The sequence below is a fragment of the Gambusia affinis genome, linkage group LG04 (assembly GCF_019740435.1).
Source record: "Gambusia affinis linkage group LG04, SWU_Gaff_1.0, whole genome shotgun sequence".
In the NCBI taxonomy this organism is placed as follows: Eukaryota; Metazoa; Chordata; class Actinopteri; order Cyprinodontiformes; family Poeciliidae; genus Gambusia; species Gambusia affinis.
The window spans coordinates 672,108-695,875 of NC_057871.1; the positions used below are offsets into that span (position 1 = coordinate 672,108).

The 23,768-nt window shown below is 46.6% G+C and overlaps 1 protein-coding gene across 1 annotated transcript; it reads right to left on the reverse strand.

Annotated features, from left to right (window-relative positions):
* Positions 1-1,412: 1,412 nt before the first annotated feature.
* Positions 1,413-20,558, reverse strand: wdr17 (WD repeat domain 17). Its single transcript, XM_044113099.1, is given in 31 exon segments — positions 1,413-2,962; positions 3,039-3,136; positions 3,704-3,771; positions 4,124-4,219; positions 4,901-5,002; positions 5,116-5,218; positions 5,297-5,438; positions 5,513-5,624; positions 5,696-5,835; positions 6,284-6,383; positions 7,224-7,312; positions 7,376-7,508; positions 11,197-11,261; positions 11,337-11,492; positions 12,330-12,455; positions 13,756-13,886; positions 13,949-14,098; positions 14,380-14,466; positions 14,996-15,111; positions 15,189-15,353; positions 15,877-15,963; positions 16,035-16,117; positions 16,182-16,273; positions 16,915-17,083; positions 17,158-17,345; positions 17,606-17,728; positions 17,799-17,939; positions 18,022-18,132; positions 18,738-18,968; positions 19,033-19,229; positions 20,395-20,558. Coding segments are annotated over 31 exon segments (3,885 nt in total). The 3' UTR covers positions 1,413-2,842.
* Between the last annotated feature and the right edge of the window lie 3,210 nt (positions 20,559-23,768).

Below are 23,768 nucleotides of genomic sequence, written 5' to 3' on the forward strand. Positions count from 1 at the left end.
CCAAAACGGATCCCCTCAACACCTTGGCTGGTCCAGAGATTCTGTCCATGAAAGTAATGAACAGAATCGGTGACAAAGGGCAGCCCTGGCGGAGTCCAACTCTCACCGGAAACGAGCCCGACTTACTGCCGGCAATGTGGACCAGACTCTGACACCGGTCCTACAGGGACCTGACAGCCCGTATCAAGGAGCCCGGTACCCCATACTCCTGGAGAACCCCCCACAGGGCTCCCCGAGGGACACGGTCGAACGCCTTCTCCAAGTCCACAAAACACATGTAGACTGGTTGGGCGAACTCCCAGAACCCTCCAGGACCTGCTGAGGGTGTAGAGCTGGTCCAGTGTTCCACGACCAGAACCAGAACCACACTGCTCTTCCTGAATCCGAGGTTCGACAATCCGATGGACCCTCCTCTCCAGAACCCCCGAATAGACCTTGCCAGAGAGGATTAAGAGTGTGACCCCCCTGTAATTGGAGCACACCCTCCGGTCCCCCTTGTTGAACCAACGGGTTCGAGGGTTGCCGCCACGACAGGAACCGACAACCTTGCGGCCACAGCTCAGATGAGCCGCCTCGACAATGGAGGTACAGAACACGGTCCACTCAGACTCCATGTCCCCCACCTCCCCCGGGACGTGTTCAAAGTTCTGCTGGAGATGGGAGTTAAAGCTCCGCCTCACAGGGGATTCCTCCAGACGTTCCCAGCAGACCCTCACAACACGTTTGGGCTGCCAGGTCTGACCGGCATCCTCCCCCACCAGAGGAGCCAACTCACCACCAGGTAGTGGTCAGTGGACAGAACCTCTCTTCACCCGAGTGTCCAAGACATACGGCCGCAGATCCGATGAAACGATGACAAAGTCGATCATCAAACTGCAGTCTAGGGTGTCCTGGTGCCAAGTGTACAAACAGACACCCCTGAACCCTGAGCATGTTATGGACAATCTATTACAAGCACAGAAGTCCAACAGAACACCACTAGCGTTCACATCGGGGGGGCGTTCCTCCCAACCACGCCCCTCCAGGGCGTTGAAGTTCCCCAGCAGAACAAGGGAGTCCCCAGGAGAGGGACTCTCCAAAAAGGGAGGGGGATCTGAACTCGTCACCCACTCATGGTGAGTTGCTGCTCATCGTGGGCGACTCCAAATGTAAATATGTCCACCCCCAGGCCTGGCCCCAGAGAGGGGCCCCAGCGACCCGCGTCAGGGCGAGGGAACCCGGTTTCCAAAGGTGTTCTGCATCATAAGGGTCTTCGGGCTGCACTGCGGTTCCTCCAGACAGCGAAGCTCCTACAATCCCTGGGACACTCCTCCACCTTCAGCCCATGGAGGTGAAAGGACATTACAGTTTTAAAAATATACAAGTTTTGTTCTTTCTGCCACACAATAAGAAATATTTTGATGCAAGTTTCCAACCAATGCTTCATAAAATCCAGGTGAATGTGGGGAAAAAATCTATTTGAACAAAATATAACAAATCAGTATTTCCAGCCCAACATAGTCTTTCTTTTTATTCAGAATTTTTAAAAGTTAGATTCAGTTTTATTTGATCGAGTTTCTTCTGTTCTACAGTCTGGATTCAGCTGTTTTCATCTTCCTCTGATTCAAACCCTGCTGAACATCAGTACATCTCATTAAGTTACTTTAACTGTTTCTGATATTTTTCACATAAACGTGTAAAAATCTGAATCTAAAACAGTCTGCCACCGCTCTGCGTTCCTCCCTTTATTCCAGTTTTCTTGTTTTTGTCTCAGAACCAGATTTATTCCCTCTATGTACACGCTCAGCTGGAAAACTAAAACTGAGAGGTCAGAGGTCAACTTTTCATATCACAGCTACACCAGGTCTAAAAAAGCAACAACCTGCAGCTGACCTCTTAAAGTCCCAGTTTCAACATAAAACATCTTCAGGAGTTTAAGGAAATCTTCACTATGAATCCATGATTTCATATGAACCAGAAAGAGAGCTGGGAAATTAAAACGGGCGTCTTTCCCGTTTTAATTTAGAATTAAACAGTTAAATATGATTGGTTTAAAACAGAGGCGCCTCCGGACTCTGGCCTAGTCCAAACACAGCCGGCACGCTGGGAAAATAAAACACTTTGATGCATTTCATCCAATAGAAAACTCAGTTTAATTTCACAAAAAAAAGGTTCTTAAAACTCGGACCGATTGGTTTTTATAAACACCCGGTGGATTGTGAATTAATAAATAATCGAATAAATAAAGAACCATTTTGTATTTATTGGCGTTTTGGGTTTTATATTAAAGTCTGTCTGAACTCAACATGATTCCCCCCGGGGGGCCCGGCCCCCCGCTCTGCCCCCATAGCGACGCCCATGGCCCAAACAGGAAACAGGAAACAGGAAACAGGAAACGCTCTGCTGCTTCCTGGTTTGGTTCCACACAACGCCGAGCGGGAGAGACGTCAGCAAACAACAAACTGACCTCTGACCCTTCAACCTGGGAGGGGTCAGAGGTCATCTGAAGGCCAGGAAGGTTCAAAGAAACAACCAGAAACCCAGAGCTTCACCTCTGACCCTGCAGGCCGCAGGTCAAAGGTCAAAGGTCAAGACCCCGGAAGCCTCTTTTCTCCGGAAACAAGATGGCAGCCGGACTGAGGTCAGCTGGATGCAGGACGACAGTTCTGGGACAGAACCGGGATGGGCAGAACCGGACCCTGCAGAACCAACAGAACTAGGACAGAAGCAGTAGGAGGTTCTGTTGGTTCTGGTTCTGAAATGTTTGCAGAGGGTGTAACTTTCTTTGTACTGTGAGGTGATCAGTAAGAGTTCTGTTCAGCCCAGTATTGGTTCTGCCCCTCTGCGTCCGGTCCGGTTGAGGTCAGAATGGGTTGATCCGCAGCCCGGTTCCGAGCGGGGAGAACGGGTTGACCTTGGCCCACATCAGAGCGTCGTTCAGAGAAATGGCCGACTTGTTGTCCTCCAGTAGGAACACCGGACCCTGAAGCAAACAGAACCAGAACTGGATCGTCACGCCGGCCCGGAACCTCGGGGAACAGAACCGCACAGGCGCTCACCTGGATCCTGTGTCCGGTGAAGCAGGACGGGTGGAGGTCCGAATGGCTCGGCAGGTTGGAGCCCGTCACGTAGTCGGGTCCGACCAGAACCAGCGCGCCTAGACGAGAACGGAACCAGAACCAGGACGGTCAGTAGTGGACCTGATCAGAACCAGAACCAGTCGGAGCTGGACCGGATCAGAACCGTCTATGTAGATGTCTTCACACTTAAAAACAATGAAATAATTTTACTTTTTTTTTTTAATGAATTATTTTTTTTAAATACCAGATTTTTTATTTCATCATCTAGAATATGTTACTGATTTAATGAGAAGTTTATTTATTTACTTAATTTTTATTTAATTTGGTCTCTTCTGGCCTTCCATAGAACACAGAAATAATTTATTAATTTATCATGTGACTGAAATAAACTGCTTAACTATTTAAATATTTAATTTGTTTAGTTAATTAATGAAACATTTAATTAGTTCATGAAAAATTTATTTATATATTTAAATGAAATATTCTCAATTTTATGCAACTAATGAGATTTAAATCAATATTTATTGAGTTATTTATTATAATTTGGGACTGTTTGCCCTCCGTACTGAAGGCAGCTCTGGCCTGGTTCCAGACAGGGTTCTGATCGGGTTCTGGTCGTTCTGATCAGGTTCTGGAAGGGTTACCTGGTTCTGTGAGTTGGATCTTCCTCTGCAGGCGGCTGAACTCTTCCCTCTGACTCTCTGATGGAGGACTGGGGACGACAAAGACAGGTTGAACTGGTTGAACTGGTTGAACAGGTTGAACTGGTTGAACTGGAGGAAGACGAGTGATGAAGAGGAGAAAATGTTTTTAAAATGACCTCAATGACCTTCAGAAGCCAATCAGCTGGTTAGTCAGAGAAGTAACCATGGAAACCATGAAAACTTTACGGCTAAGTAGAAATGCACACCACACTTTTCAGATTTTTATGGTTTAAAACAGAATAAAACCAAGAATCAAGTCTCAAGTCTGCTCCTCTTCCTCGTCGCTCTCCCTCGCTCTGCTGCGTTGCCATGGTGACCCGAGCAACAGAGCAGGAAGTGAGCGCGGCGGCGTTGGCCGACCTGCCGGGCTGCGTCGCCGCGCGCCACGCCTCCAGCTCCGCCGACAGCTGCTGGATCTGCAGAGGAACGCCGACCTCCCGCCGCTTCAGCAGCTGGCTGAGACACACAGAGAGGGGGGTCAGGGGCTGCTGCCGTCGCCATGGAGACGCTGCTCCACCTGCAGGGGGCGCCACAGCTCAGGAGATTTTAGTAATGAGTTTGGTTGTTTTTCCGGTTTTATAATTTTATGTTTAGAGACTTCAACATTTTATTTTCTGATAAAAATCCAAACTTTTTAAAAACATCTGAGAGTTAAAAACAGGAAGTTTGTCCTGGAATATTATTCTCCATTTATGGGATTTTACTGGCATCATCTGTAAATATAAAACGTCTCTGAATTTCAGAAAGTTGGTGAGAAAATGAGAAAAAAATGGGAAAAATCATCTAAGCTGCAAGTTTCCACCTTCAGGGTTTCTTTTGAGTTTGTAAAAAATGTTTTATTATAATCATTTGACTTTTTAATTGACTTCCTTATTATCAAGATTGTGGATAAAAAATTAAAATTGTTATTTAATGTCAAAACATCAAGAACGTCCTTGATAAACATAAAGTGACTGATGTGCTTCTGTGTGTGTGTGTGTGTGTGTAATTATTTCACACACACAAAAGATTAAATTTCATTATAATTTGATCATTTTCTGTATTATTTCAGACTCTGGTGGGGCAGAGCTCTCTGCAGAGTGGATCACTCAGGAAAGCCTGGTTACCATGGTTACGGGTGTATCGTTTCATTCGTACCTGGTGAACTCGTAGAGAGCAGGAACGATGCTGCAGTAACTCCGTCTGATGGCCAGTAGGCCTCCAATGTAACCGCACAGGATCAGCAGCTCACTGCGCTCTCTGCACACACACACACACACACACACACACACACACACACACACACACACACACACACAGAGTTACGACAGCCAGGGAGAAGGCCTGGCGTCCTGCGGAGCCGAGTTCCTCACTGGGTGAGCCTGGGCAGGACGAGGCGGTCGGTCCGGATGTAGCTCAGCAGGTCCAGGATTGGCTGAACGCCGTCCACCGTCCAATCAGATCCGGCCAGCTGCTCTGATCAGCAGCCACACGCAGCGTGAGATTCACAGCGGCGTTCGCTCACAGCCGACACGCAGCGGGGCAAACAGTTACCTTTCAGGAAGCCGAGGCCCATCTGCAGGGCGAGTTCAGGCTCAGAGCTCAGTAGGTGGAACTTCAGGGCGGAGAACAGATCGCCGTCGGCCGCCGCGGCTACTGCCAGATCCGCGCACTCATCCAGGGAGGGAAGGCCAAACTGCAACGACAAAAACAACAATTTAAATCCCAGAGAATACGGTCAAACTGTAATCTGGGCAGAGGTCGCCTCACCCGCTGGTGCAGCTGGTTGATCTCTGCAGCACTTCCTGGGTGGAAGGCGCACAGCTTGGCCAGTAAGACGTGATTATCAGGGATCATCTGCAGCAGCTCGGCGGAGAGCTCCCTGAGAACAACAGGCATCCTAACAGACCAGCAGCAAACACGGAAATGCCTCACGTAGGACTGCATGTCTACCATGTTGGGGCCGTCATATACTTCCTGGCCAACAGCTCCAGGCAGTAAGCCGTGCTCTGATTGGCTGCTTCTCCCAGGACCAATCCCACGCATGCAGCCAGCTCCAACTCGTTTCCCCGGATCAGGCTGGCCATGGCCGACTGCAGGACAGAAACATGGCTTCAGAACTGAGGAGAAAACCTGGAGGAACCTGGAGAACACTGGAGGGAACCTGGAAAAATCTGGAGAACCCTGGAGGGGACCTGGAGAAGCCTGGAGGGTACCTGGAGAACCCTGGAAAAACCTGGAGAACACTGGAGGGAACCTGGAAAAATCTGGAGAACCCTGGAGGGGACCTGGAGAAACCTGGAGAACCCTGGAGGAAACTTGGAAAAATCTGGAGAACCCTGGAGGGGACCTGGATAAGCCTGGAGGGAACCTGGAAAAACCTGGAGAACCCTTGAGGGAACCTGGAGGGAACCTAGAGAAACCTGGAGAACCCTGGAGGAAACCTGGAAAACACTTGAGGGAACCTGGAGAAACTGGGAGGAACCTGGAGAACCATTGAGGGAACCTGGAGAACCCTGGAGGAAACCTGGAGAAACCTACCTGGATGTTGTCGACTGCCAGGTGGCAGCATGCGGCCAAGACGGAGCAGCCATCTTGGAAGTACCACTCGGCCAGTTCCTGACAGACGTGATGAAGGAGGCTGAAGGCAGAGAGACGAAACGTTTCTTATTATTTCTGCCCACTGAGTTTTTGATAAAGATTTACTGTTGATACATTAAACAACACAGAGAAAGTGGTCAGTGTAAAAAGTTAAAACTTTATTAAAAAGTATTTCACTTAGAGCAGGGTCTCAAACTCCAGTCCTGGAGGGCCACCGTCCTGCAACCTTTAGATGAGCCCCTGCTGCACCTGAACAGAATAATTGGATCATTAAGGTTCTGGTGAACCGATCCACACCAGGAGGAGGAAATTAAACCGTTTCATTCCAGTGTTTTGTAGCTGTGGCTCTTCTAAAACCTGCAGGACGGCGACTGGAGGACTGGAGTTTGAACCCTGTGACTAAGAGGCTGCTTTTGTCCTAAAATCACTTAAGATAAATATGCTAATTAGGCTAATCTAAACTAAATTAAAATATGCTGAGAAGAGATTAAATTATTTGTAATTTTAAATCTTATCTTATATAGGAATCTAAACAGAGCTAAGCTAAAATAAGCTAAGTTAGCATTAGCTAAGCCAATTTAACTCCTAAAATATGACAATATAAGCCAAAATAAGCTAGGTTATGACAGGCTAAATTTAGTTAGGCTATGCTTTGACTAACTGGGGATAAAGCGAGCTATGCTAAGCTATAGCTAAAGCTAATATAATCCAAGTTAAACAAATGTGGGTTAAAATAAGAAATGCTAAGATAACCCAAATCTAGCTAAAATGGGCTAGGCTAAGGCAGCTAATCTAGTGTAGGCTAAAAGAAGCTAACTTAAGCTGCTTTTAGTGTTGTGGATCTGCTGATCAGTTTCCTGGGTTTCTGCCGCCTCCGTACCTCTGGTACTGCTGCCTGTTGTCCACGTCGTTGGTTGTGTGGTTGATGGACGAACTCTGTGGGGAACGGATGTTCCCTTCACACGCTCCCTGCAAACAGCGGCTGCTCAGACCCGACCTGCTGGACGCCTGGTGCCCCGCCCCCTCTCTTACCTGTACGATCAGCAGGGCCTCCGGCAGCTGCCCCCTGCTGGTGAAGAACGATACCAGCTTCTTAATGTCGCCGGTGGCGATGCAGTACGGGATGGCGTCGTCGTTATCGTCAGCCATCAGCTGATCGGCTCGTCTGCAGAAACACGACCCAGTTACTGACAGAACAGAACCAGAACCGGATCAGAACCTGAACCTGCTCTGGCTCTGTGTAATGGTGTGAGATATTCCTCTATTCTGGAGGAATGATGAGAAGGTTCCAGATGTAAACTGAGTGCCATTGTCTGTAACAATATTCTCAGGGTTTCCATGACGACTGACAACAGTTGACAAGAACTGAATAACATCATTCGTAGTGGCAGTATGTGAAAAAGCAACTTCAGGCCATTTAGAATAATAATCAGTCAATGTAATAGCAAATCTGCAAGACGGAATAGCTGTGTCAAATGGACCTACAATGTCAAGTCCAAGTTTTTTCCATGGCCCATCTGGCAGTGGCACAGGCTGAAGAGGAGCAGGGTGTGTTTGGGCAGTTTTATCATTTGACTGGCACATTACACATAACTTTACAGCATCCTGAACTTGTGAGTCCATTTTTGGCCACCAGTAAAGGTCTCTCAAACGTTGTTTCGTGCGCACAATTCCTTGATGACTTTCATGTGCAAGTGTAATCAGAGTATGTCTGACAGAAAGTGGTGCAATGAGTCTCGCACCTCTGAGGACGTAATTACTGTAAGTGGAAAGTTCATGTCTGATCTTGTAGTATGGCGCAAGTGTATCACTGACCGATTTAATGGAGGCAGGCCAGCCTTTTTCCATTTGCGCACGCAGGTCTACCAGTTCAGGGCAGGAGAAGCAAGCTGAATCAAAATCAGTAACAGGAAGAGCGGACAGAGTAGCAGAAATCTCAGCGACCACTTCCGGATCCACATCCGGTACAGGATCTGACGTCGCAGGCAAAGGCAGGCGTGACAGGCAATCAGCTGTGTAGTTTTGAGAACCAGGTCGGTAAATGACATCATAATCAAAACATAGCAGGCGAGCTGACCACCGTGCAATGCGCAGTCCAGCTCGATTCATTCCTTTTGTGCTCAGAAGTGTGGTCAGAGCTTGATGATCTGTTCGAAGGGTGAAGCGTCGACCCCACAAATATGTTCTCCATTTCTCTGTAGCCCACACACATGCAAGTGCCTCCTTCTCGACAGTAGAGTACTTCTTTTCGGTTGCAGACAGTGTGCGAGAAGCAAAGGCCACAGGCTTCTCTGTTCCATCAGGCTGAACCTGTGCAAAGACAGCACCCAATCCGTAATCACTGGCATCCGTAGATATAATAATACGTAAAGAAGGGTTAAACAGTGCAAGAGCAGGGCTGTTCACCAGAAGCTGCTTAATTTCTTCAAAACTTCTCTGTGCTTCTGCAGTCCATATATAGTTACTTGTCCCACTTCCACAAGAACGCATAGGTGCCACAATTGTTGCAAAATTGGGCAAGAATTTGGAGTACCAAGAGACCAACCCAAGGAAGGATCTCAATGCAGCAGCATCAGTGGGTGGAGGAGCATTCAAAACAGCGTCAATGTGTGCTTTGTCAGGGAGAATGCCATCTGCAGTTATGACATGACCCAAAAAACGTAAAGATGTCTTTCTGAAATGACATTTGTTTTCATTCAGCACAAGACCAGCAGTTTTGAGCTTTTGGAGAACAGCGTTCAGGTTACCGTCATGCTCATCAGGAGTTTTACCATAGATGATGAGGTCATCCAGGTAATTCTGGACACCAGGAAGATCTTTTAGAATCTCAGCCATCATCTTTTGAAATGCTGAAGGAGCGGAGGCAAGGCCATAAGGAACTCTGCAAAATCTGAAAAGACCCTCATGTGTGATAAATGCAGTTAAATCTCTGCTATCTTCATGCAAGGGTAGCTGGTAGTATGCATTGGCTAGATCGATTGTAGAAAACAGAGTTGCACCTTGTAGACTGACAAACAACTCATCCACATGTGGTAAGGGATAGCAGTCTGTAATAACAGCTCTGTTTGGTTCACGGAGGTCTGCACACAAACGTATTCCTCCTGTCTTGCGTCCTGTCACTACGATTGGTGAAACCCATGGCGATGCATCAACGTTCAATGACTCCAGCTTTCAGGAGGCGGTTCAGTTCAGCTGAAACTGGAGCCCTCACCGCAAAGGGAAGGCGTCTAAGCTTTTGTCGTACTGGTTTAACTGTAGGATCCAGTCTTACTTTATGAACAAATGATTTCACGCAACCTATATCAGCAGCAACCGCAGCAGAGGCAAGTGATGCTTGTGATGCATCTGTTGTCATCACGGGAGCAGTAGGGGCAGTGCATGGTGGCAAAACAGCGTTTCCAGAGATGCAAATGTGCAGTGCTTCCATCAAGTCTCGGCCAAGAAGAGGAGTTCCCTGTTTTACAACAAAAAGAGTAGCTGGTGCAGTAGTAAGTCCTCTACTCGCTTCAACTTGTAAACATCCTAGAACAGGAATTGTTTTTTTTGTATATGTAACCAAACGAAGGTCAGGGGGACGTAGCGGTGTACCACTGAAATGTTCTTTGTAGGTTTCCTGCGGCAGTATGGAAACTGCAGAGCCTGTATCGACAGTGAGTCGAAGTGTCTTGGTAGGTGAAGTTGTGGTGCGTAATTCAATGTCACACTGTAGGGTTTGTGATGCATGCAAAGTGTCTCTCAAGTACAGTACAGTCAGATTTGGTAGCTGCACTTCACGGACCTGTCTCGTCTTAGATGAGCAGCAGACACGGGCAAAGTGACCAACTTTTTGGCAGAGTTTACATGTAGCTTTAGCAGCCGGGCATTGGCGGAAGTTAGCCAGGTGTTTGTTTGAACCACACCTAAAACAACTTTTAGCAGGAATCGATGTAGCAGAAGATGCCTTGGTAGGTCGAAGGACGGAATTGTTATTCTTCGTAGCTGAGTATGAACGAGATTGTATGGCTTGGACATGGCCATCACTATTAGCTGTTAACGCTTTAGCTTGGGAAGCTGCCGACTCCATTTGTGCTGCAAGAGTAACAGCTTTATCTAGGGTCAAATCAGGTTCAAGTAGGAGTCTCTCTCTTATTCTGGAGTTAAATATGTGTTCAACCAACTGATCACGGATCATTTCTTCGGTCTTATCATCAAAGTCACATCTAGAAGCAAGGTCACGTAGAGCAGTCACGTACTGCTCAACAGTCTCATGTGGTGATTGTGTTCGCTTTCTGAAAGCATGCCTTTCTACAACAATGTTGACTTTCGGTGAAAAGTGTTTTTCTAGAGCGGCAACAGCAGAAGAAAACGTGTCACCTGTGTTCATTAATGAGTAGAACGTTCGTTGTCCTTCTGCTCCTAAGCAGTGCAATAAAGTCGCTCTCTTTCGGGCGTCAGGCCAAGCATTCCCTGTTGCATTAATCACGAGCAAGTAATTGTTGAACATACGCATCCACATGTTGAATGGTAGAGCAGGTTCTCCAGGGCAAGGCAAAAACGACGGCGGCGGGTGGACGTTAGCAGCCATGCTAATTCAGCAGGTAGAAAAACTTTCAGCAGTAGAAAAAAAAAACGCACACGCAGGATCCCTCGTCGCCAATTTGTAATGGTGTAGAAACAAGACACGTTCTTGAACATCTGTGCCTTTATTTAACGCAGCACATCAAATCCAACTACTGAACGAATACAACACCATTATCCTTCACTTCATTATTTCTCTTCACTCGCCTACCGTTCTCTCACACACCCTACCAGCGGCTCCACCTAGTGGCATGGAGTAGTATTACACAACACAACACTGGTTCTGAGTGCGGTACCTCTGCATGAGTTTCTTCCAGTACTTCATGGAGACTCCGGGCGCCACGGCCATGGCTTTCTCCCACTGAAACAGACGGAGACTTCAGGGAACAGACAGGAGCTGAACAGAACCTGTTTGGGCCGGTGACCCGGTTCTCACCTGTCCCAGCTCCACCATGAGCTCGCAGTACCTCTGGATCTGACCCAGCCTCAGGTGGATCTCTGCTGCTTCCTTCAGACGCTCCTCTTTGCTCGGCGCGCCGATTCCTCCGCCAAACTTCGACATCTTAACGATCGTCAGCTCCTGAGCTTCAGACTGAAACAATTAAGAAATTAAAAATAAAAGATTAAAAATAAAACAACTAGACAATAAAAAACAATAAAACATTAAAACAGAAGTGATCCTGGTTTTCTTTTTTTAATCACATTAGCAAAGTAAAACGTCTTATTTTGTTAATTAATCTATTATCTATTTACTTATGTACATTATTTAACTGATCATTTAGTTTATTCTATTTAAAAATGTTTTTTCTATAAAGTGTGTTTATATTGTTGTAAATTTGTTAACTAATTAAATCTTTTTGTGTTGCCTCATATTAAATCTGTTTACATGTATTTTAATAGCACTGATTTTATTTCAAATGCTTCTTCTCAGTCTGATAAAACAACAAATTTACTAATTAAAATTTTACACAAAAATACAAAATAGAAATAAAAGAAATGCAAAGAAACAAACAATACTCACTGTAAAAAATAAATTAAAAATAAAACACATCAATAAATAATTTACTTTTCAAACTTGTATTTTTCCTTTTATTGCTGTTTTTTGTGTTTAGGTAACTTTTTCATTTTTGTCTGAAGAATAATTAAAAATATTTGGGTCTTTTTTTTAAAGTCTTACTATTTTTCACACTTACAGATTTTTATTTTATTTTTTCTGTTCAGAGAAAACACTGAACCATTTCAAAATAAAAGCATTTCTTTAATATGTTGACATATTTCAGTTGTTGTGGTTATGAACAGTTTAGTAAAGTTTCTGCTCAGCTAAATAATTAAAGTACTACTGATTCTCACTTCCTACTGTTGCCTGTCTTTCTGATTGGCTGTCTGCCTGCTTGGGGGCGGAGCCTGCAGGGTTACCTGAGCGGCTCACCGTTTTAAACTTCACCAGGTGTTTCATGTGCATCACGCCTTTGCTGTAGCTGGCAGGAAGCAGCGAGTCGTCCTGGCCGTTGATGACGAACACCAGGTCCCACAGGTTGCTGCTGCCCCCTGGAGGCTGAGGGCGACACTGCACATGCTCAACACATCCAACAGAACCTCATCCGGAACCAAACGGTCCGATCCACCAGCTGACGGAGGCTGCGGCCATCAGCAGATTAAAGATTTACCCGGAATGCAGAGATTATGTCATGCAGCGGTTTGTTTTAACTGAAGCGTCAGAAAAAGGCTGGATGAGGTTTGGTTTTAGCAAACAGCGCCCTCTACAGGTTAGCGTCACTATTTCCCCCGAGATTCATCACCAGAATGTTTATTAAAGATGGCAGAAGGGTTGGAGTCACAGCAGGACAGCAGCAGGGGGCGCCAGAGGTAAGGAGGCAATGTGAGCTGATTATCTGGTTATCCTGCTGCTTGTTTATCGGGTCACTCAGGCTCAGCAGGCAGCTGCTCCAGGCCCAGAGGGACCGGTTCTACAGCAGACCGGCCCTGAACAGCTACCCTGCCTCTATGTCACACGAGAAGAAGAGCTCAGAAACAAAGGTTGTTATTCTACAGACATTATCAGGTTTCATCAAATCAGTGAAAAACTGCAAGACTTTAGACAAAACATCAAGTTACTAAAAAACAGAACAATGTGGATATTTAGGCTTCCAAATATATTTCCTGCCAGAGCTAGAAAATACATTTTAATGAGATTTTTAAAAATTAATTAGAACAAGACTCATACCTCATAGAACCAGAATATTGCTTTTAAGATAAGAAACCCAGTAAATCAGAACATCTTTAGACCTCGTCTACATGAAACATGAGAGTCACAGTGAGCCTCTTAAAGGGCCAGTATCGTGTTTTCCAGCCCCACAGTGCTATAAATAGCTCTATCATGTAACTATGTTACCTTCAGTTGTTACAAAAATTAAATATGACTTAAGAGAAAGTTATTTCCTGATTTAACGCTTTGGGTCTCTGTCTCTTTAAGAAACTCCTGTTCTGTCTGAAGCTCCGCCTCCAGGAAGTCATACCATTATGGCTCCTCTATTAACCCTTTAATGTTTTTACCAGCGTTGATTTGGCCCAGCAGGTCCAGCAGCTGCTGGCTAGTCTGAAGGAGCTGGATGGGGGAGGGGCCGCGCCTCGAAGGCGGGGCTAGGTCCCCCAGGCTTTCAGCAGCTGGATGGTTCCCATGGAGACTAAAGGATTTCTCAAACATGAGAGAATCAGAGCAACACTGCAGGTTTGTTTCTGATCCAAGATCAAAGCTGATGGTAGATACTGGCCTTTAGAGGATAAAGTTTTACTGATGACATCAGACCCCCTGCTGATCCTGATGACATCAGACCCCCTGCTGATCCTGAACTCACAGAGAAACTCTCGGAGAACCAGCGCAGCTTCCTGGACCGGCCGTCTCCGCTCAGCTTGTCCAGCTCCTGCTTGATGTCTCGGGACACTTTCCCACAAAGCAGCGGCGGCGAGCCGGGGACCATGGCCGCGTCTATGGGGAGAGACGGGTCAGAACCAGAACCGGGCCAGAACCGGGCCTCCAGAGGAGCTCACCTGTGTTCCCGATGATGCGGTCCCAGGGCGTCTCCGTCAGGATGTTGAGCAGCAGAGGACAGACGAGCGGCGTGAGGGACCAGAGACGGACGGTGCTGTCCCTGCTGCAGCTCGCCATGGTGAAGGGACGGCTGTGGTGACACGTCAGACCTGGGGGGGCAGAGGGGACTGGGATGAGGACTGGGAGGACTGGGAGGAGGATGGGGGGACTGGGAGGAGGACTGGGAGGACTGGGAGGAGGATGGGGGGACTGGGAGGAGGACTGGGAGGACTGGGAGGAGGATGGAGGACTGGGAGGAGGATGGAGGACTGGGAGGAGGATGGAGGACTGGGAGGACTGGGAGGAGGATGGGGGGACACTGGGGGACTGGGAGGACTTCGGAGAGCTGGACAGCCTCAGCAGGGGCTCCTGGTGTCTCTCGATGTCTCACCGTAGACGTCGGCTCCGTGGTCGAAGACGGTGTCCAGACACGTCCCGTCCCTGGTGTCCCACACTCTGATCGTATAATCCCAGGATCCTGCAGAACCGACCGGGACCAGAACCGATGAGGACGGATCGTTCCCGTCTTAAAGCTGCAGCAGCTTATTAAAAATGTAGAAGCTGAATCTGTTTTCACAGCAGTTTGTTATGAGACAGATAATCTGGGAAAACATGGATCTGCTGCTGACGTCTGTTCTCCACCTCAAACAACCAATCAGAGCCCAGAGATTCACTTCGTCACAGATTATCAAACCGTCACGACTTTCAGGCACAATCCACAGAAATATAAACAATATTTCATCAACAAACTGCAGCTGGAAGCTAAACTTATGGACAAATAGTTCTGCAAGTCCCAGCGGGTTGCACTGGTCCCAGTACTGGACCCTGTACTGGTCCCAGCGCTGGACCCTGTACTGGTCCCAGCGCTGGACCCTGTACTGGTCCCAGCGCTGGACCCTGTACTGGTCCCAGTCCTGGACCCTGTACTGGTCCCAGCGCTGGACCCTGTACTGGTCCCAGCGCTGGACCCTGTACTGGTCCCAGTACTGGACCCAGCAGTCCTGTACCTGAGATGAGCAGGTAGGGAACCTCGGTGTTCCACATCAGGCCTCGGACCGGCGCCGTGTGTCCGCTCAGAACGTTGATGCAGGCGTCCTGGGTGTAGTCCCAGATCCGGACCGTTCTGCTCACACACAGAACCAGAGCCGTAGAACCAGAACAGCTTTCTGAGCCAGAGGCCCAGTAGGTGCAGAACCTCACCCGTCGTCGGAGCCGGAGCAGAGGATTCCCTCCCTGAGCGGCGACCAGCGGACGTGGAAAACCTTGGCCAGGTGTCCAGTGAAAACCTTGAGCGGCTGATCAGAGCTGGTGGCCAGATAGTAAACACGGACATTCCTGTCCTCACAGCCGGTCGCTATCATGTCCCTACAGGGAACAGAGAGGATGGAGGGAACAGAGGAACAGAGAGGATGGAGGGAACAGAGGAACAGAGGGGATGGAGGGAACAGAGGAACGGAGGGGATGGAGGGACGGAGGGAACAGAGGGAATGGAGGGAACAGAGGAACGGAGGGGATGGGGGAACGGAGGGAACACGGCTTAAAATCTAAATATTTACCTTCAAGCTAAATAATTAGCTATGAAGCTAAATATTTAGCTTGCTAACTAAACATTTAGCTAGTAACTTAAATACTTAGCTTTAACCAGAACCAGGAATATTTAGCTTCATTGTGGGGAAAAGACGTATTAAAATGATCAATTAAAAGTTTCATAAATAATTATCGAACCATTCAAAGGAAAATGGATTAAATCAATTAACTGATCAGTTTTTAAAAGGAAACTTATTAGATAGTTACAAACAACAACAACAACAACCTGTTTACAGCTACAGACTGGATGATGGATGGATGGACAGACAGACAGACAGACAGACGGATATTCAGGTCTTACTTGTTGTTCTGGCTCCAGTCGCAGCCGAAAACGGCAGCAGGATGTTTGTACTTGTGCAGCATTTTCCCATCGATGGTCCTGATGATGCTGCAGACAGAGGAACATGAAACGCTCCGCCTCATCGCTGCGAGATTAAACCCGGTTGGACCAGCGCTCACCAGAACCCGTCTCCGCTGCAGGTGGCGATCCTCTTGGAGTCTTTGTGGCTCCACGATATGCAGAAAATCCCGTTCTTACCGTGCTGAAGGGAAACGGCAGCAGTGAGAAGCGCTCCAGCTTCACAAAGTCTGCAGATCTGAACTGACCTCGTTAAAGCGAGTGATGATTTTCCCCTTCCTGACGTCCCAGATGAACGCTCCGTTACGAGACGTCGCTCCCGCGATGCAGTTCAGATCTCCTTAGAAACAAGCAGAGAAAAACTGCTTTCCCATGAAGAACCACAGCATCCTCCAGACTAACACTTTCCAGATCCAAGAAACACAGAAGGACCGCACAAACAAACCCACAATGCTCTCTGCTGCCAGTCCTGCCTCACACCTCACCACCGTCTCACTGCCCTCCAGCTGTTTCCATTAATAACTCATGTTTACCTTTACACAATAAAAGTAAGGTAGCCTTAACTTATTAGCTCACCTTAGCAGTTTAGCTAATGCTACTTATTAGCTAACTTTGACACAATAGGACCCATTAACACAGGTAGTAGCAGCTACAGATTAGAAACTAACCTGAACTGATACCTCAACAATTGACCGACATCATTAGCTAGTATATGCAATGTATGGTATGACATTAGCATATATGCTAACATAACCTCAAATGCTAACATAAGCTTATATGTTAATATTACCTTGTATGCTAACATTAGCCAATATGCTAATACTATTAGCTTATATACTATCATTGACTGAAAAACCAATACTAATCAATGTCAACATTAGCTGATAAATTAACAGTTATATGCTAATATTAACTCATGTGCTAACATTAACTGGCATGTCAACATTAGCTGATATTAGCTGTCTGTTAGCAGCTGATCACCTGGAGCCCAGGACAGAGAGTAAACCACGCCTTCGTTGCCGGGCGACGTGGAAACAGCGGTCAGCGTGTTGGTGTCCCAGATTTTTATGGTTCCATCAAAACTGGCCGTTGCCAGCAGGTTGGGGTCATCGGGTTTAAACTTGCAGTCAAAGATGGTCTCTACATGGCCCTGAAATTTAAAAACAGACGTCAGAGCGACCCGAGACGCTTCCTGTCCTGCCAGCCGCTCAGCCTGCGGCGTACCAAGTCTCTCAGGAAGTCCCACTTCTTGGCCCCCATGTCGTAGAGTCCGACGCCGCCGTCCATGAAGCAGCAGACGGCGTGACCGGGCGGCAGAGAAAAGGCCCGGTTCTGGGACAGGGTCGGCGGAGGGACGGCCTCGCTGGTGGAACTGGTGTGCTGGCTCTTACTGGGAGAACTGGAGCTCTGAGCTGCAGAGAGGAGCAGAGGCGGTTAGCCTGAGCATCGGTCCAGAATGATCCGAGAGGGAAGAACGGATTGACCTCCAAAAATAGGCTGAGGCTGTTTATAGAAAAATGTTTTGACCTAACTGCGGCTCTGAAATGTACTTTTTTAAAACTTTTACTCCAGTCTAATATTAATGAATGATTAATGTACTGAGATTTCAATAATCGACTAAGTTATAAATGAAGTTTCGGTCTACGTGTTGGGTTATCCGAGGTGTAGTTACCTCTTTTGGCCAGCGGGGCGCTGAGCACGTGCAGAGCGTGAAATCCAGTCTTCTTCAGCTTGAAGCTGTCCAACGGCGTGGAGCGAGACACGTTCCAGACCCTCAGCACGCCGACCTGCGAGTCTGCAGAAAGGAAAACGTCTCACCACAAATCCAGTTTCCTTCAGAGCCAGGGTCCTGCAGCGCCTCTCACCCCCGGTGATGAACATCCCCGGAGCCGAGGGAACCCAGGCCAGGCACTGGACGGAGGCGGCGGCGGACGGGAAGCAGAAGGACGTGATGCAGGACAGTCCCTCGCTGTCCACCAGCCGCACGCCGTTATGCAGGTTGGACACTGCAGAAGAATCAGAACCCGATCAGAACCCGATCAGAACCCGAGGCTGCGTCTGCGCTGAGGCTTCGGGTCGGAACCGGACCTAGCAGGTAGTCGGTGGACAGAGGGTCCCACTCCAGGGCGCTGACCGGGTCCTCCTCGTCCGTCCCCTCCAGGGACTCTGGACGCAGGACGTGCTTCTGGCTTTTACTGCCTGGACACACAGCAGAGGTCAGAGGTCAGACGGGAAACGTTACCAAACTGCAGGCAGGAAGCAGAACTGCTCAGAAAGGGTCAAAGGTCATTCAAAGTGTATCGTCCACCAGAGAACAAAACACCTGAGAGAAGGTTCATCCCAAGGTCAGAGGTCAGAGAAACGACCGGTGAAGGGCAAAGTAAAAGTATTGGTACTGAACCGAGTGAAAAGTTTCAACAGGAGAAAGTACAAAAATACTCAAAAGTTTAAATTATAACCGCTGGTTTCAGAAAGTCGCTGTTTTCTGAGTTTTTACAGAACCATGTAACTGTAGAGGTTAAAGGTCAAAGGAACAACCATGTACCGCAGGCTGAGTTATCATAAGATCAGTTTCATAATTACCTTCTAGACATCTGAAAATCTAAAATGTAAGATGCTATGAACTAGCTCACTGAGGCTATAGCTACCACAGGCCTCAGTGAGCAGGTTAGAGGTCAAAGGTCATTCTCTTTAGATCAGTGTTTCTCAAACGTTTAAAACCCATTAAACAAACTCTCAGACCATAACTGGACATTAATGGAGACTGTTTAAATGAAACTGGACAGAGTCGGCTCTGAACTCACCGGGCTGGAAGACGGACAGGCTGCCGTCGGTGTGTCCGAACGCCAGCTTGCCCTTTTTGCTCGGGTGCCAGCGAAACAGACAGATGTCCGACAGGAAGGAGTGTGCCTCCTTGTGGACGGTGACCGCCGCGTCGGACCCTCGGTGGTCCCAGACGTAAAGCGGGCCGCGCTGCGACACGAACGCCACGCCGTCCGCCGAGTTCCAGCACCAGCTGACGGAGACGGGGACGCCTGGAGAGGACGGAGGTCAGAGGAGGTCAGTGGTCAGAGGTCAGCGTCCCCGTCGGTCGCCTACCTTTGGTGTTGTCGAGCCGGGCGGCGGCCTTCTTCTCCACCACGTTCCAGATGATGAGCAAGTTGTCGGCGGAGGCGGAGGCGAACAGGTCGGCGTTGTCGGGACACCAACATAGTTAAACTAAGTTTCTTGTGCTCAAACTAGCTTAGATAGAACTTCGTTGTACTGCATCAAATTTAGTTTCAAACAAACATCTGCTTTAGCCTCAAGGTGACCAAGAGTCCCTCAGGGATAGTTAGCAAGCTAAAGATTTAGCCTCAAACTAAGCGTTAAGTTAGAAAGCTAAACATTTAGCTTCAAACTAAGCATTTAGTTAGCAAGCTAAACATTTAGCCTCAAACTAAGCGTTTAGTTAGCAAGCTAAAGATTTAGCCTCAAACTAAGCGTTTAGTTAGCAAGCTAAACATTTAGTTTCAAACTAAGCATTTAGTTAGCAAGCTAAACATTTAGCTTCAAACTAAGCATTTAGTTAGCAAGCTAAACATTTAGCCTCAAACTAAGCGTTTAGTTAGCAAGCTAAAGATTTAGCCTCAAACTAAGCGTTTAGTTAGCAAGCTAAACATTTAGCTTCAAACTAAGCATTTAGTTAGCAAGCTAAACATTTAGCTTCAAACTAAGCATTTAGTTAACAAGCTAAACATTTAGCCTCAAACTAAGCGTTTAGTTAGCAAGCTAAACATTTAGTTTCAAACTAAGCATTTAGTTAGCAAGCTAAACATTTAGCTTCAAACTAAGCATTTAGTTAACAAGCTAAACATTTAGCCTCAAACTAAGCGTTTAGTTAGCAAGCTAAACATTTAGTTTCAAACTAAGCATTTAGTTAGCAAGCTAAAGATTTAGCCTCAAACTAAGCATTTAGTTAGCAAGCTAAAGATTTAGCCTCAAACTAAGCGTTTAGTTAGAAAGCTAAACATTTAGCTTCAAACTAAGCATTTAGTTAGCAAGCTAAACATTTAGCTTCAAACTAAGCATTTAGTTAGCAAGCTAAACATTTAGCTTCAAACTAAGCATTTAGTTAGCAAGATAAATATTTGGCTAATATGTCAAAATCACTTCCCAATAACTGGAAGTGGGCAACCACAATAAAAACTGGGACTTCCAAACCTCTTTAGTTAACTAGCTAACTAAATATTAGAGCTAACTCAACTAGCTCTGTGCTAACTGTGTAGTTCACAGCCATTTAGTTAGCTTATCCACTAAACATTCATGGAGCTAAATATTTACCTTGGAAGCTAATTATCTGGATTTATTTGATGAATAAATATTTTGTTTGAATATGTGATATGAATGAATGAATGAATGAATGAATGAATGAATGAATGAATGAATGAATGAATGAATGAATGGAGAGGTCCTCATAACCTCACCTGGTAGACGTAGATGGCTAACGTAGCGCAGTAGGCGAAGCGGTCTCCGCTGGCGGCGCACACGTCTTTGTTCCAGGGCTGGCAGCCGGCGGCCAGGAGGCCAACCTGCTTCACCTTGGCCATCCTCACCTGCAGAGACCTGGAACGACCCGCCTCCATCAGCAACAACAGTATGAACACATCAATATCAACGCATGAAGATGAACACATGAATCTGAAGGAGGGAGAACCAGGTCACGTTTGTTGGCTTTAGTTAGTGGAAGCTATCAATCCTGAAACGATTAATCGGATGAATTGATTCTTCAAATCATCGGCAACTAATTTAGTAGTCAATGAAAAGATCAACAGCTGAGAAAACAACATAATCAGAGGATCATGAAGGCAAAGCTGTATACAAATAGAAACATTTAGCATTCAAGATTAAAAAACCTGGTATGTGTAAATACCAGATTTAATGCCACCTGGTTCATGTTCCGTAAAAATAAAACCACCTTTTAGGAACATTTTGTAATCCAGTTATTAATCATTTAATCAACTAATAGTCAACAAATTTTCTTCTAATATTCTATAAAAAGGCTTTTATGACAAATTGGCAGAACATAGATTTTTTGAAGCTGAATAAAAGTCAAAATTGATTGATTAATCAAAAACAAAAGTAATAGCTGAAGTTAGCTGCAGGTTTTTTGTGTTGACTGATTTTGATATTTGTTCTGTTTTATGGGAATTGTTATTCGTAAGGAAGACAGATTCAGTTTACCTGCTCATTATTTTCTGTTCCTTTCAGATTCATAATAAAACCAGAAGAGCTCAGGAACGTTTCTGCGGTTTTTAACGTGAAAACATGCGGACGGCTCCAGGCTCGGTTCGCTTTTCCACCTGCAGGCTGCAGGTTAAGATGATTACAGAGCAGATTGAATTAATCTCTGCTGCTGATCGGCTGCTAACGCTCAGCAGACGCATGGCACCTGCTGCACATCCGCCCCTGTAATGCAGGAAGTCCTCTGTGTGTCCTGCATTACAGGGAGTGAGGACTTCCTGTCATGTCCTCGGCTCTGGATGCTGCTGTGAATGAAACCATTTATCATTCAAAGCTGATCTTCAAACACCTGCAGGCCAGTTTTCCCCTGACCTCGTCTTGTCAGGTGCAAATCAGCTGATTTACATGCAGATTCTCTTCATTAGCAGAATCAGGGAGGCTGGACTGGCTAACGAGCTGACGGAGAAACACACGATCCACCTGAACACTTTTATTATTCTGGTCTCTTCATGTTTTCTGCTCTTTCTTCACCATGACATATTTCTGATTATTTTCATTCATTCCTGAAACTCAGATCCTTCCTTTAAAACTGTCACAGTTCCCAACAAACTCAATAAATGTTCACATTCCTGTTGGCACTGGCACAGAATTATTCATTTTAGGTCATATTTCTGTTGCTTCACAGAGTTTATTGGCACTTATTGTAAATATAATCAGCTGTTTTTTATTGTTCAAAAGAACAAAATTATCTAATTTCCAAAGTGTTTGCAGTCTGGAGAGTCGTGTCAATGTTTGTCAAACTTTATGCTACAACAATCTGACATCATTTACTTCCACATAGGAAAGCAGCACAAATCATATTTTGTTGTGTGAACACTTCGTTCAGGCTGCCATGAAATAGGCGGATAATTTTTTCCATCCAAAATACGGATGATAAAAGTTTTCGGTCTGGTGTTTAGGTCTCTACCAACACTTTTGTTTTCATAATTCATTTCATTTGTTGTTTCTGTTATTTTGTTTATTTATTTGGGGTATTTAAAATGTCTTCCAGTTCCAATATTAAATCTTTATTAGAATTTAAAGTTTATTGATCTTTGACTATGTGCATTATCATGCCATTATCACTATATTATTGGTAAATGGTCCCAAAACAACATTATCGTTTATCACAATAACTTCCGATAATTTATCGTAAGGTGACAGGCGGACCTTTAATCGCATTCTCCTGCTGAGTGAATGCAGCCGATGTTCATATTTATCAACTTTTCAGACAAAAAATTGGACCCAGCAGGTTAGTTTTTCTGATGATCGGCCAGAAAACTGCAATCGGTTCACCGTTTGGATGAGCGTGGGAACGTAGATGGACCAGGTTGTAAGCAGCAGGCCCGGTTCAGTCCAGATCCCTCATGTTGTTGAGGTTCTGGTCACCTTTAGGTCCGGTTCTGGTCGGGCTTGGATCTAAACCGTGTTCTGCTCTGAAGCTGGAGTTTTATGGACCTCTGTTGGAACCGGTAGGGTGGTTCTGGTCCGCCCCGCCGGTCCCGTGATGATTTATTCTAACTGCGCAGCTCCAGTAAACCCAGTTCTGCCTCCAGGTGAAACCGGAACTCCCAGCAGGATCCAGAGCCATGAAACGGACCCGGTTCTGGTAGGACTGGTTCGGGTGTCTGGGTTTTCATCCAGACATCCTCCCTGTCACACTGCACGAGCCCACTCGTGACAAAGACGGTTCTCCTCGCGATCCGCGACCGAAGGGTTCGCGTTGAACCGAAACACCGATAGAGATGAAGCCGAGCTGCCGCTTCACCCGGTCGGAGGTCTGAAGGCTGAGCTCGGGTGTCAGGAGGAGGCAGAACCGGCAACAGGTCTCAGCGACACCAACTAATCCCTGGAAGACGCTCTGCGCGACGCATAGGCGGCAGCGCGGCGGCGGCGCGGTGACGGACGCGCGGCTAGCATCTGCTCCGTCTCAGCTGTCGCGCTGTGTGCATTATTGTTTTCCAGCGGCCTGGTTCTGGAGTGGTTCTGGTTCTGCTGTGTGTCTGGTTCCGGGCTTACCGTCAGGTGCCAGCAGGCCGGTCAGCGGTGGACAGGTCACAGGTGCTGAATGGAGTCCCGCTGCCGCCGCGGATCAGCGTCGTCCAAAGGAGGCGGAACCAACGCAGCGGCGCCTCTGATTGGCCCACCAGATGGCCGTTAATAAATAGCTATTGGCTGCTGGGAGCGTCAGTTACAGCGCTCTTCCTGTTTGGATGTTCAAGCTTTGACTCCAAATCCTTTAAATTCATTCACAACTTTTAAATATAAATAATAAATCAGTGGTTAAACTATGTTAACTGCAGTTTTTGAGGAAATTTAGTAAAAGATTTCATATGAAAGTCATTTCCTTAATTTTACACCTTAAGATAAAATATGTAGAGAAAATTTACTGACATTTTAAGAACCATAGAACTAAAATTTGTGTAGATAATCAAATATCCTGGTATTTGTTAGACTATTTTCAGCTTCAGCCAGAGAATCCAGGTTTAAGACGTTTGGGTTGAGCTGCTGCCTGGTTTCAGGAGAATCAGTCAAACCTGTTGCTCTGCTTCTGCCCAAGCTGCTGGCGCATC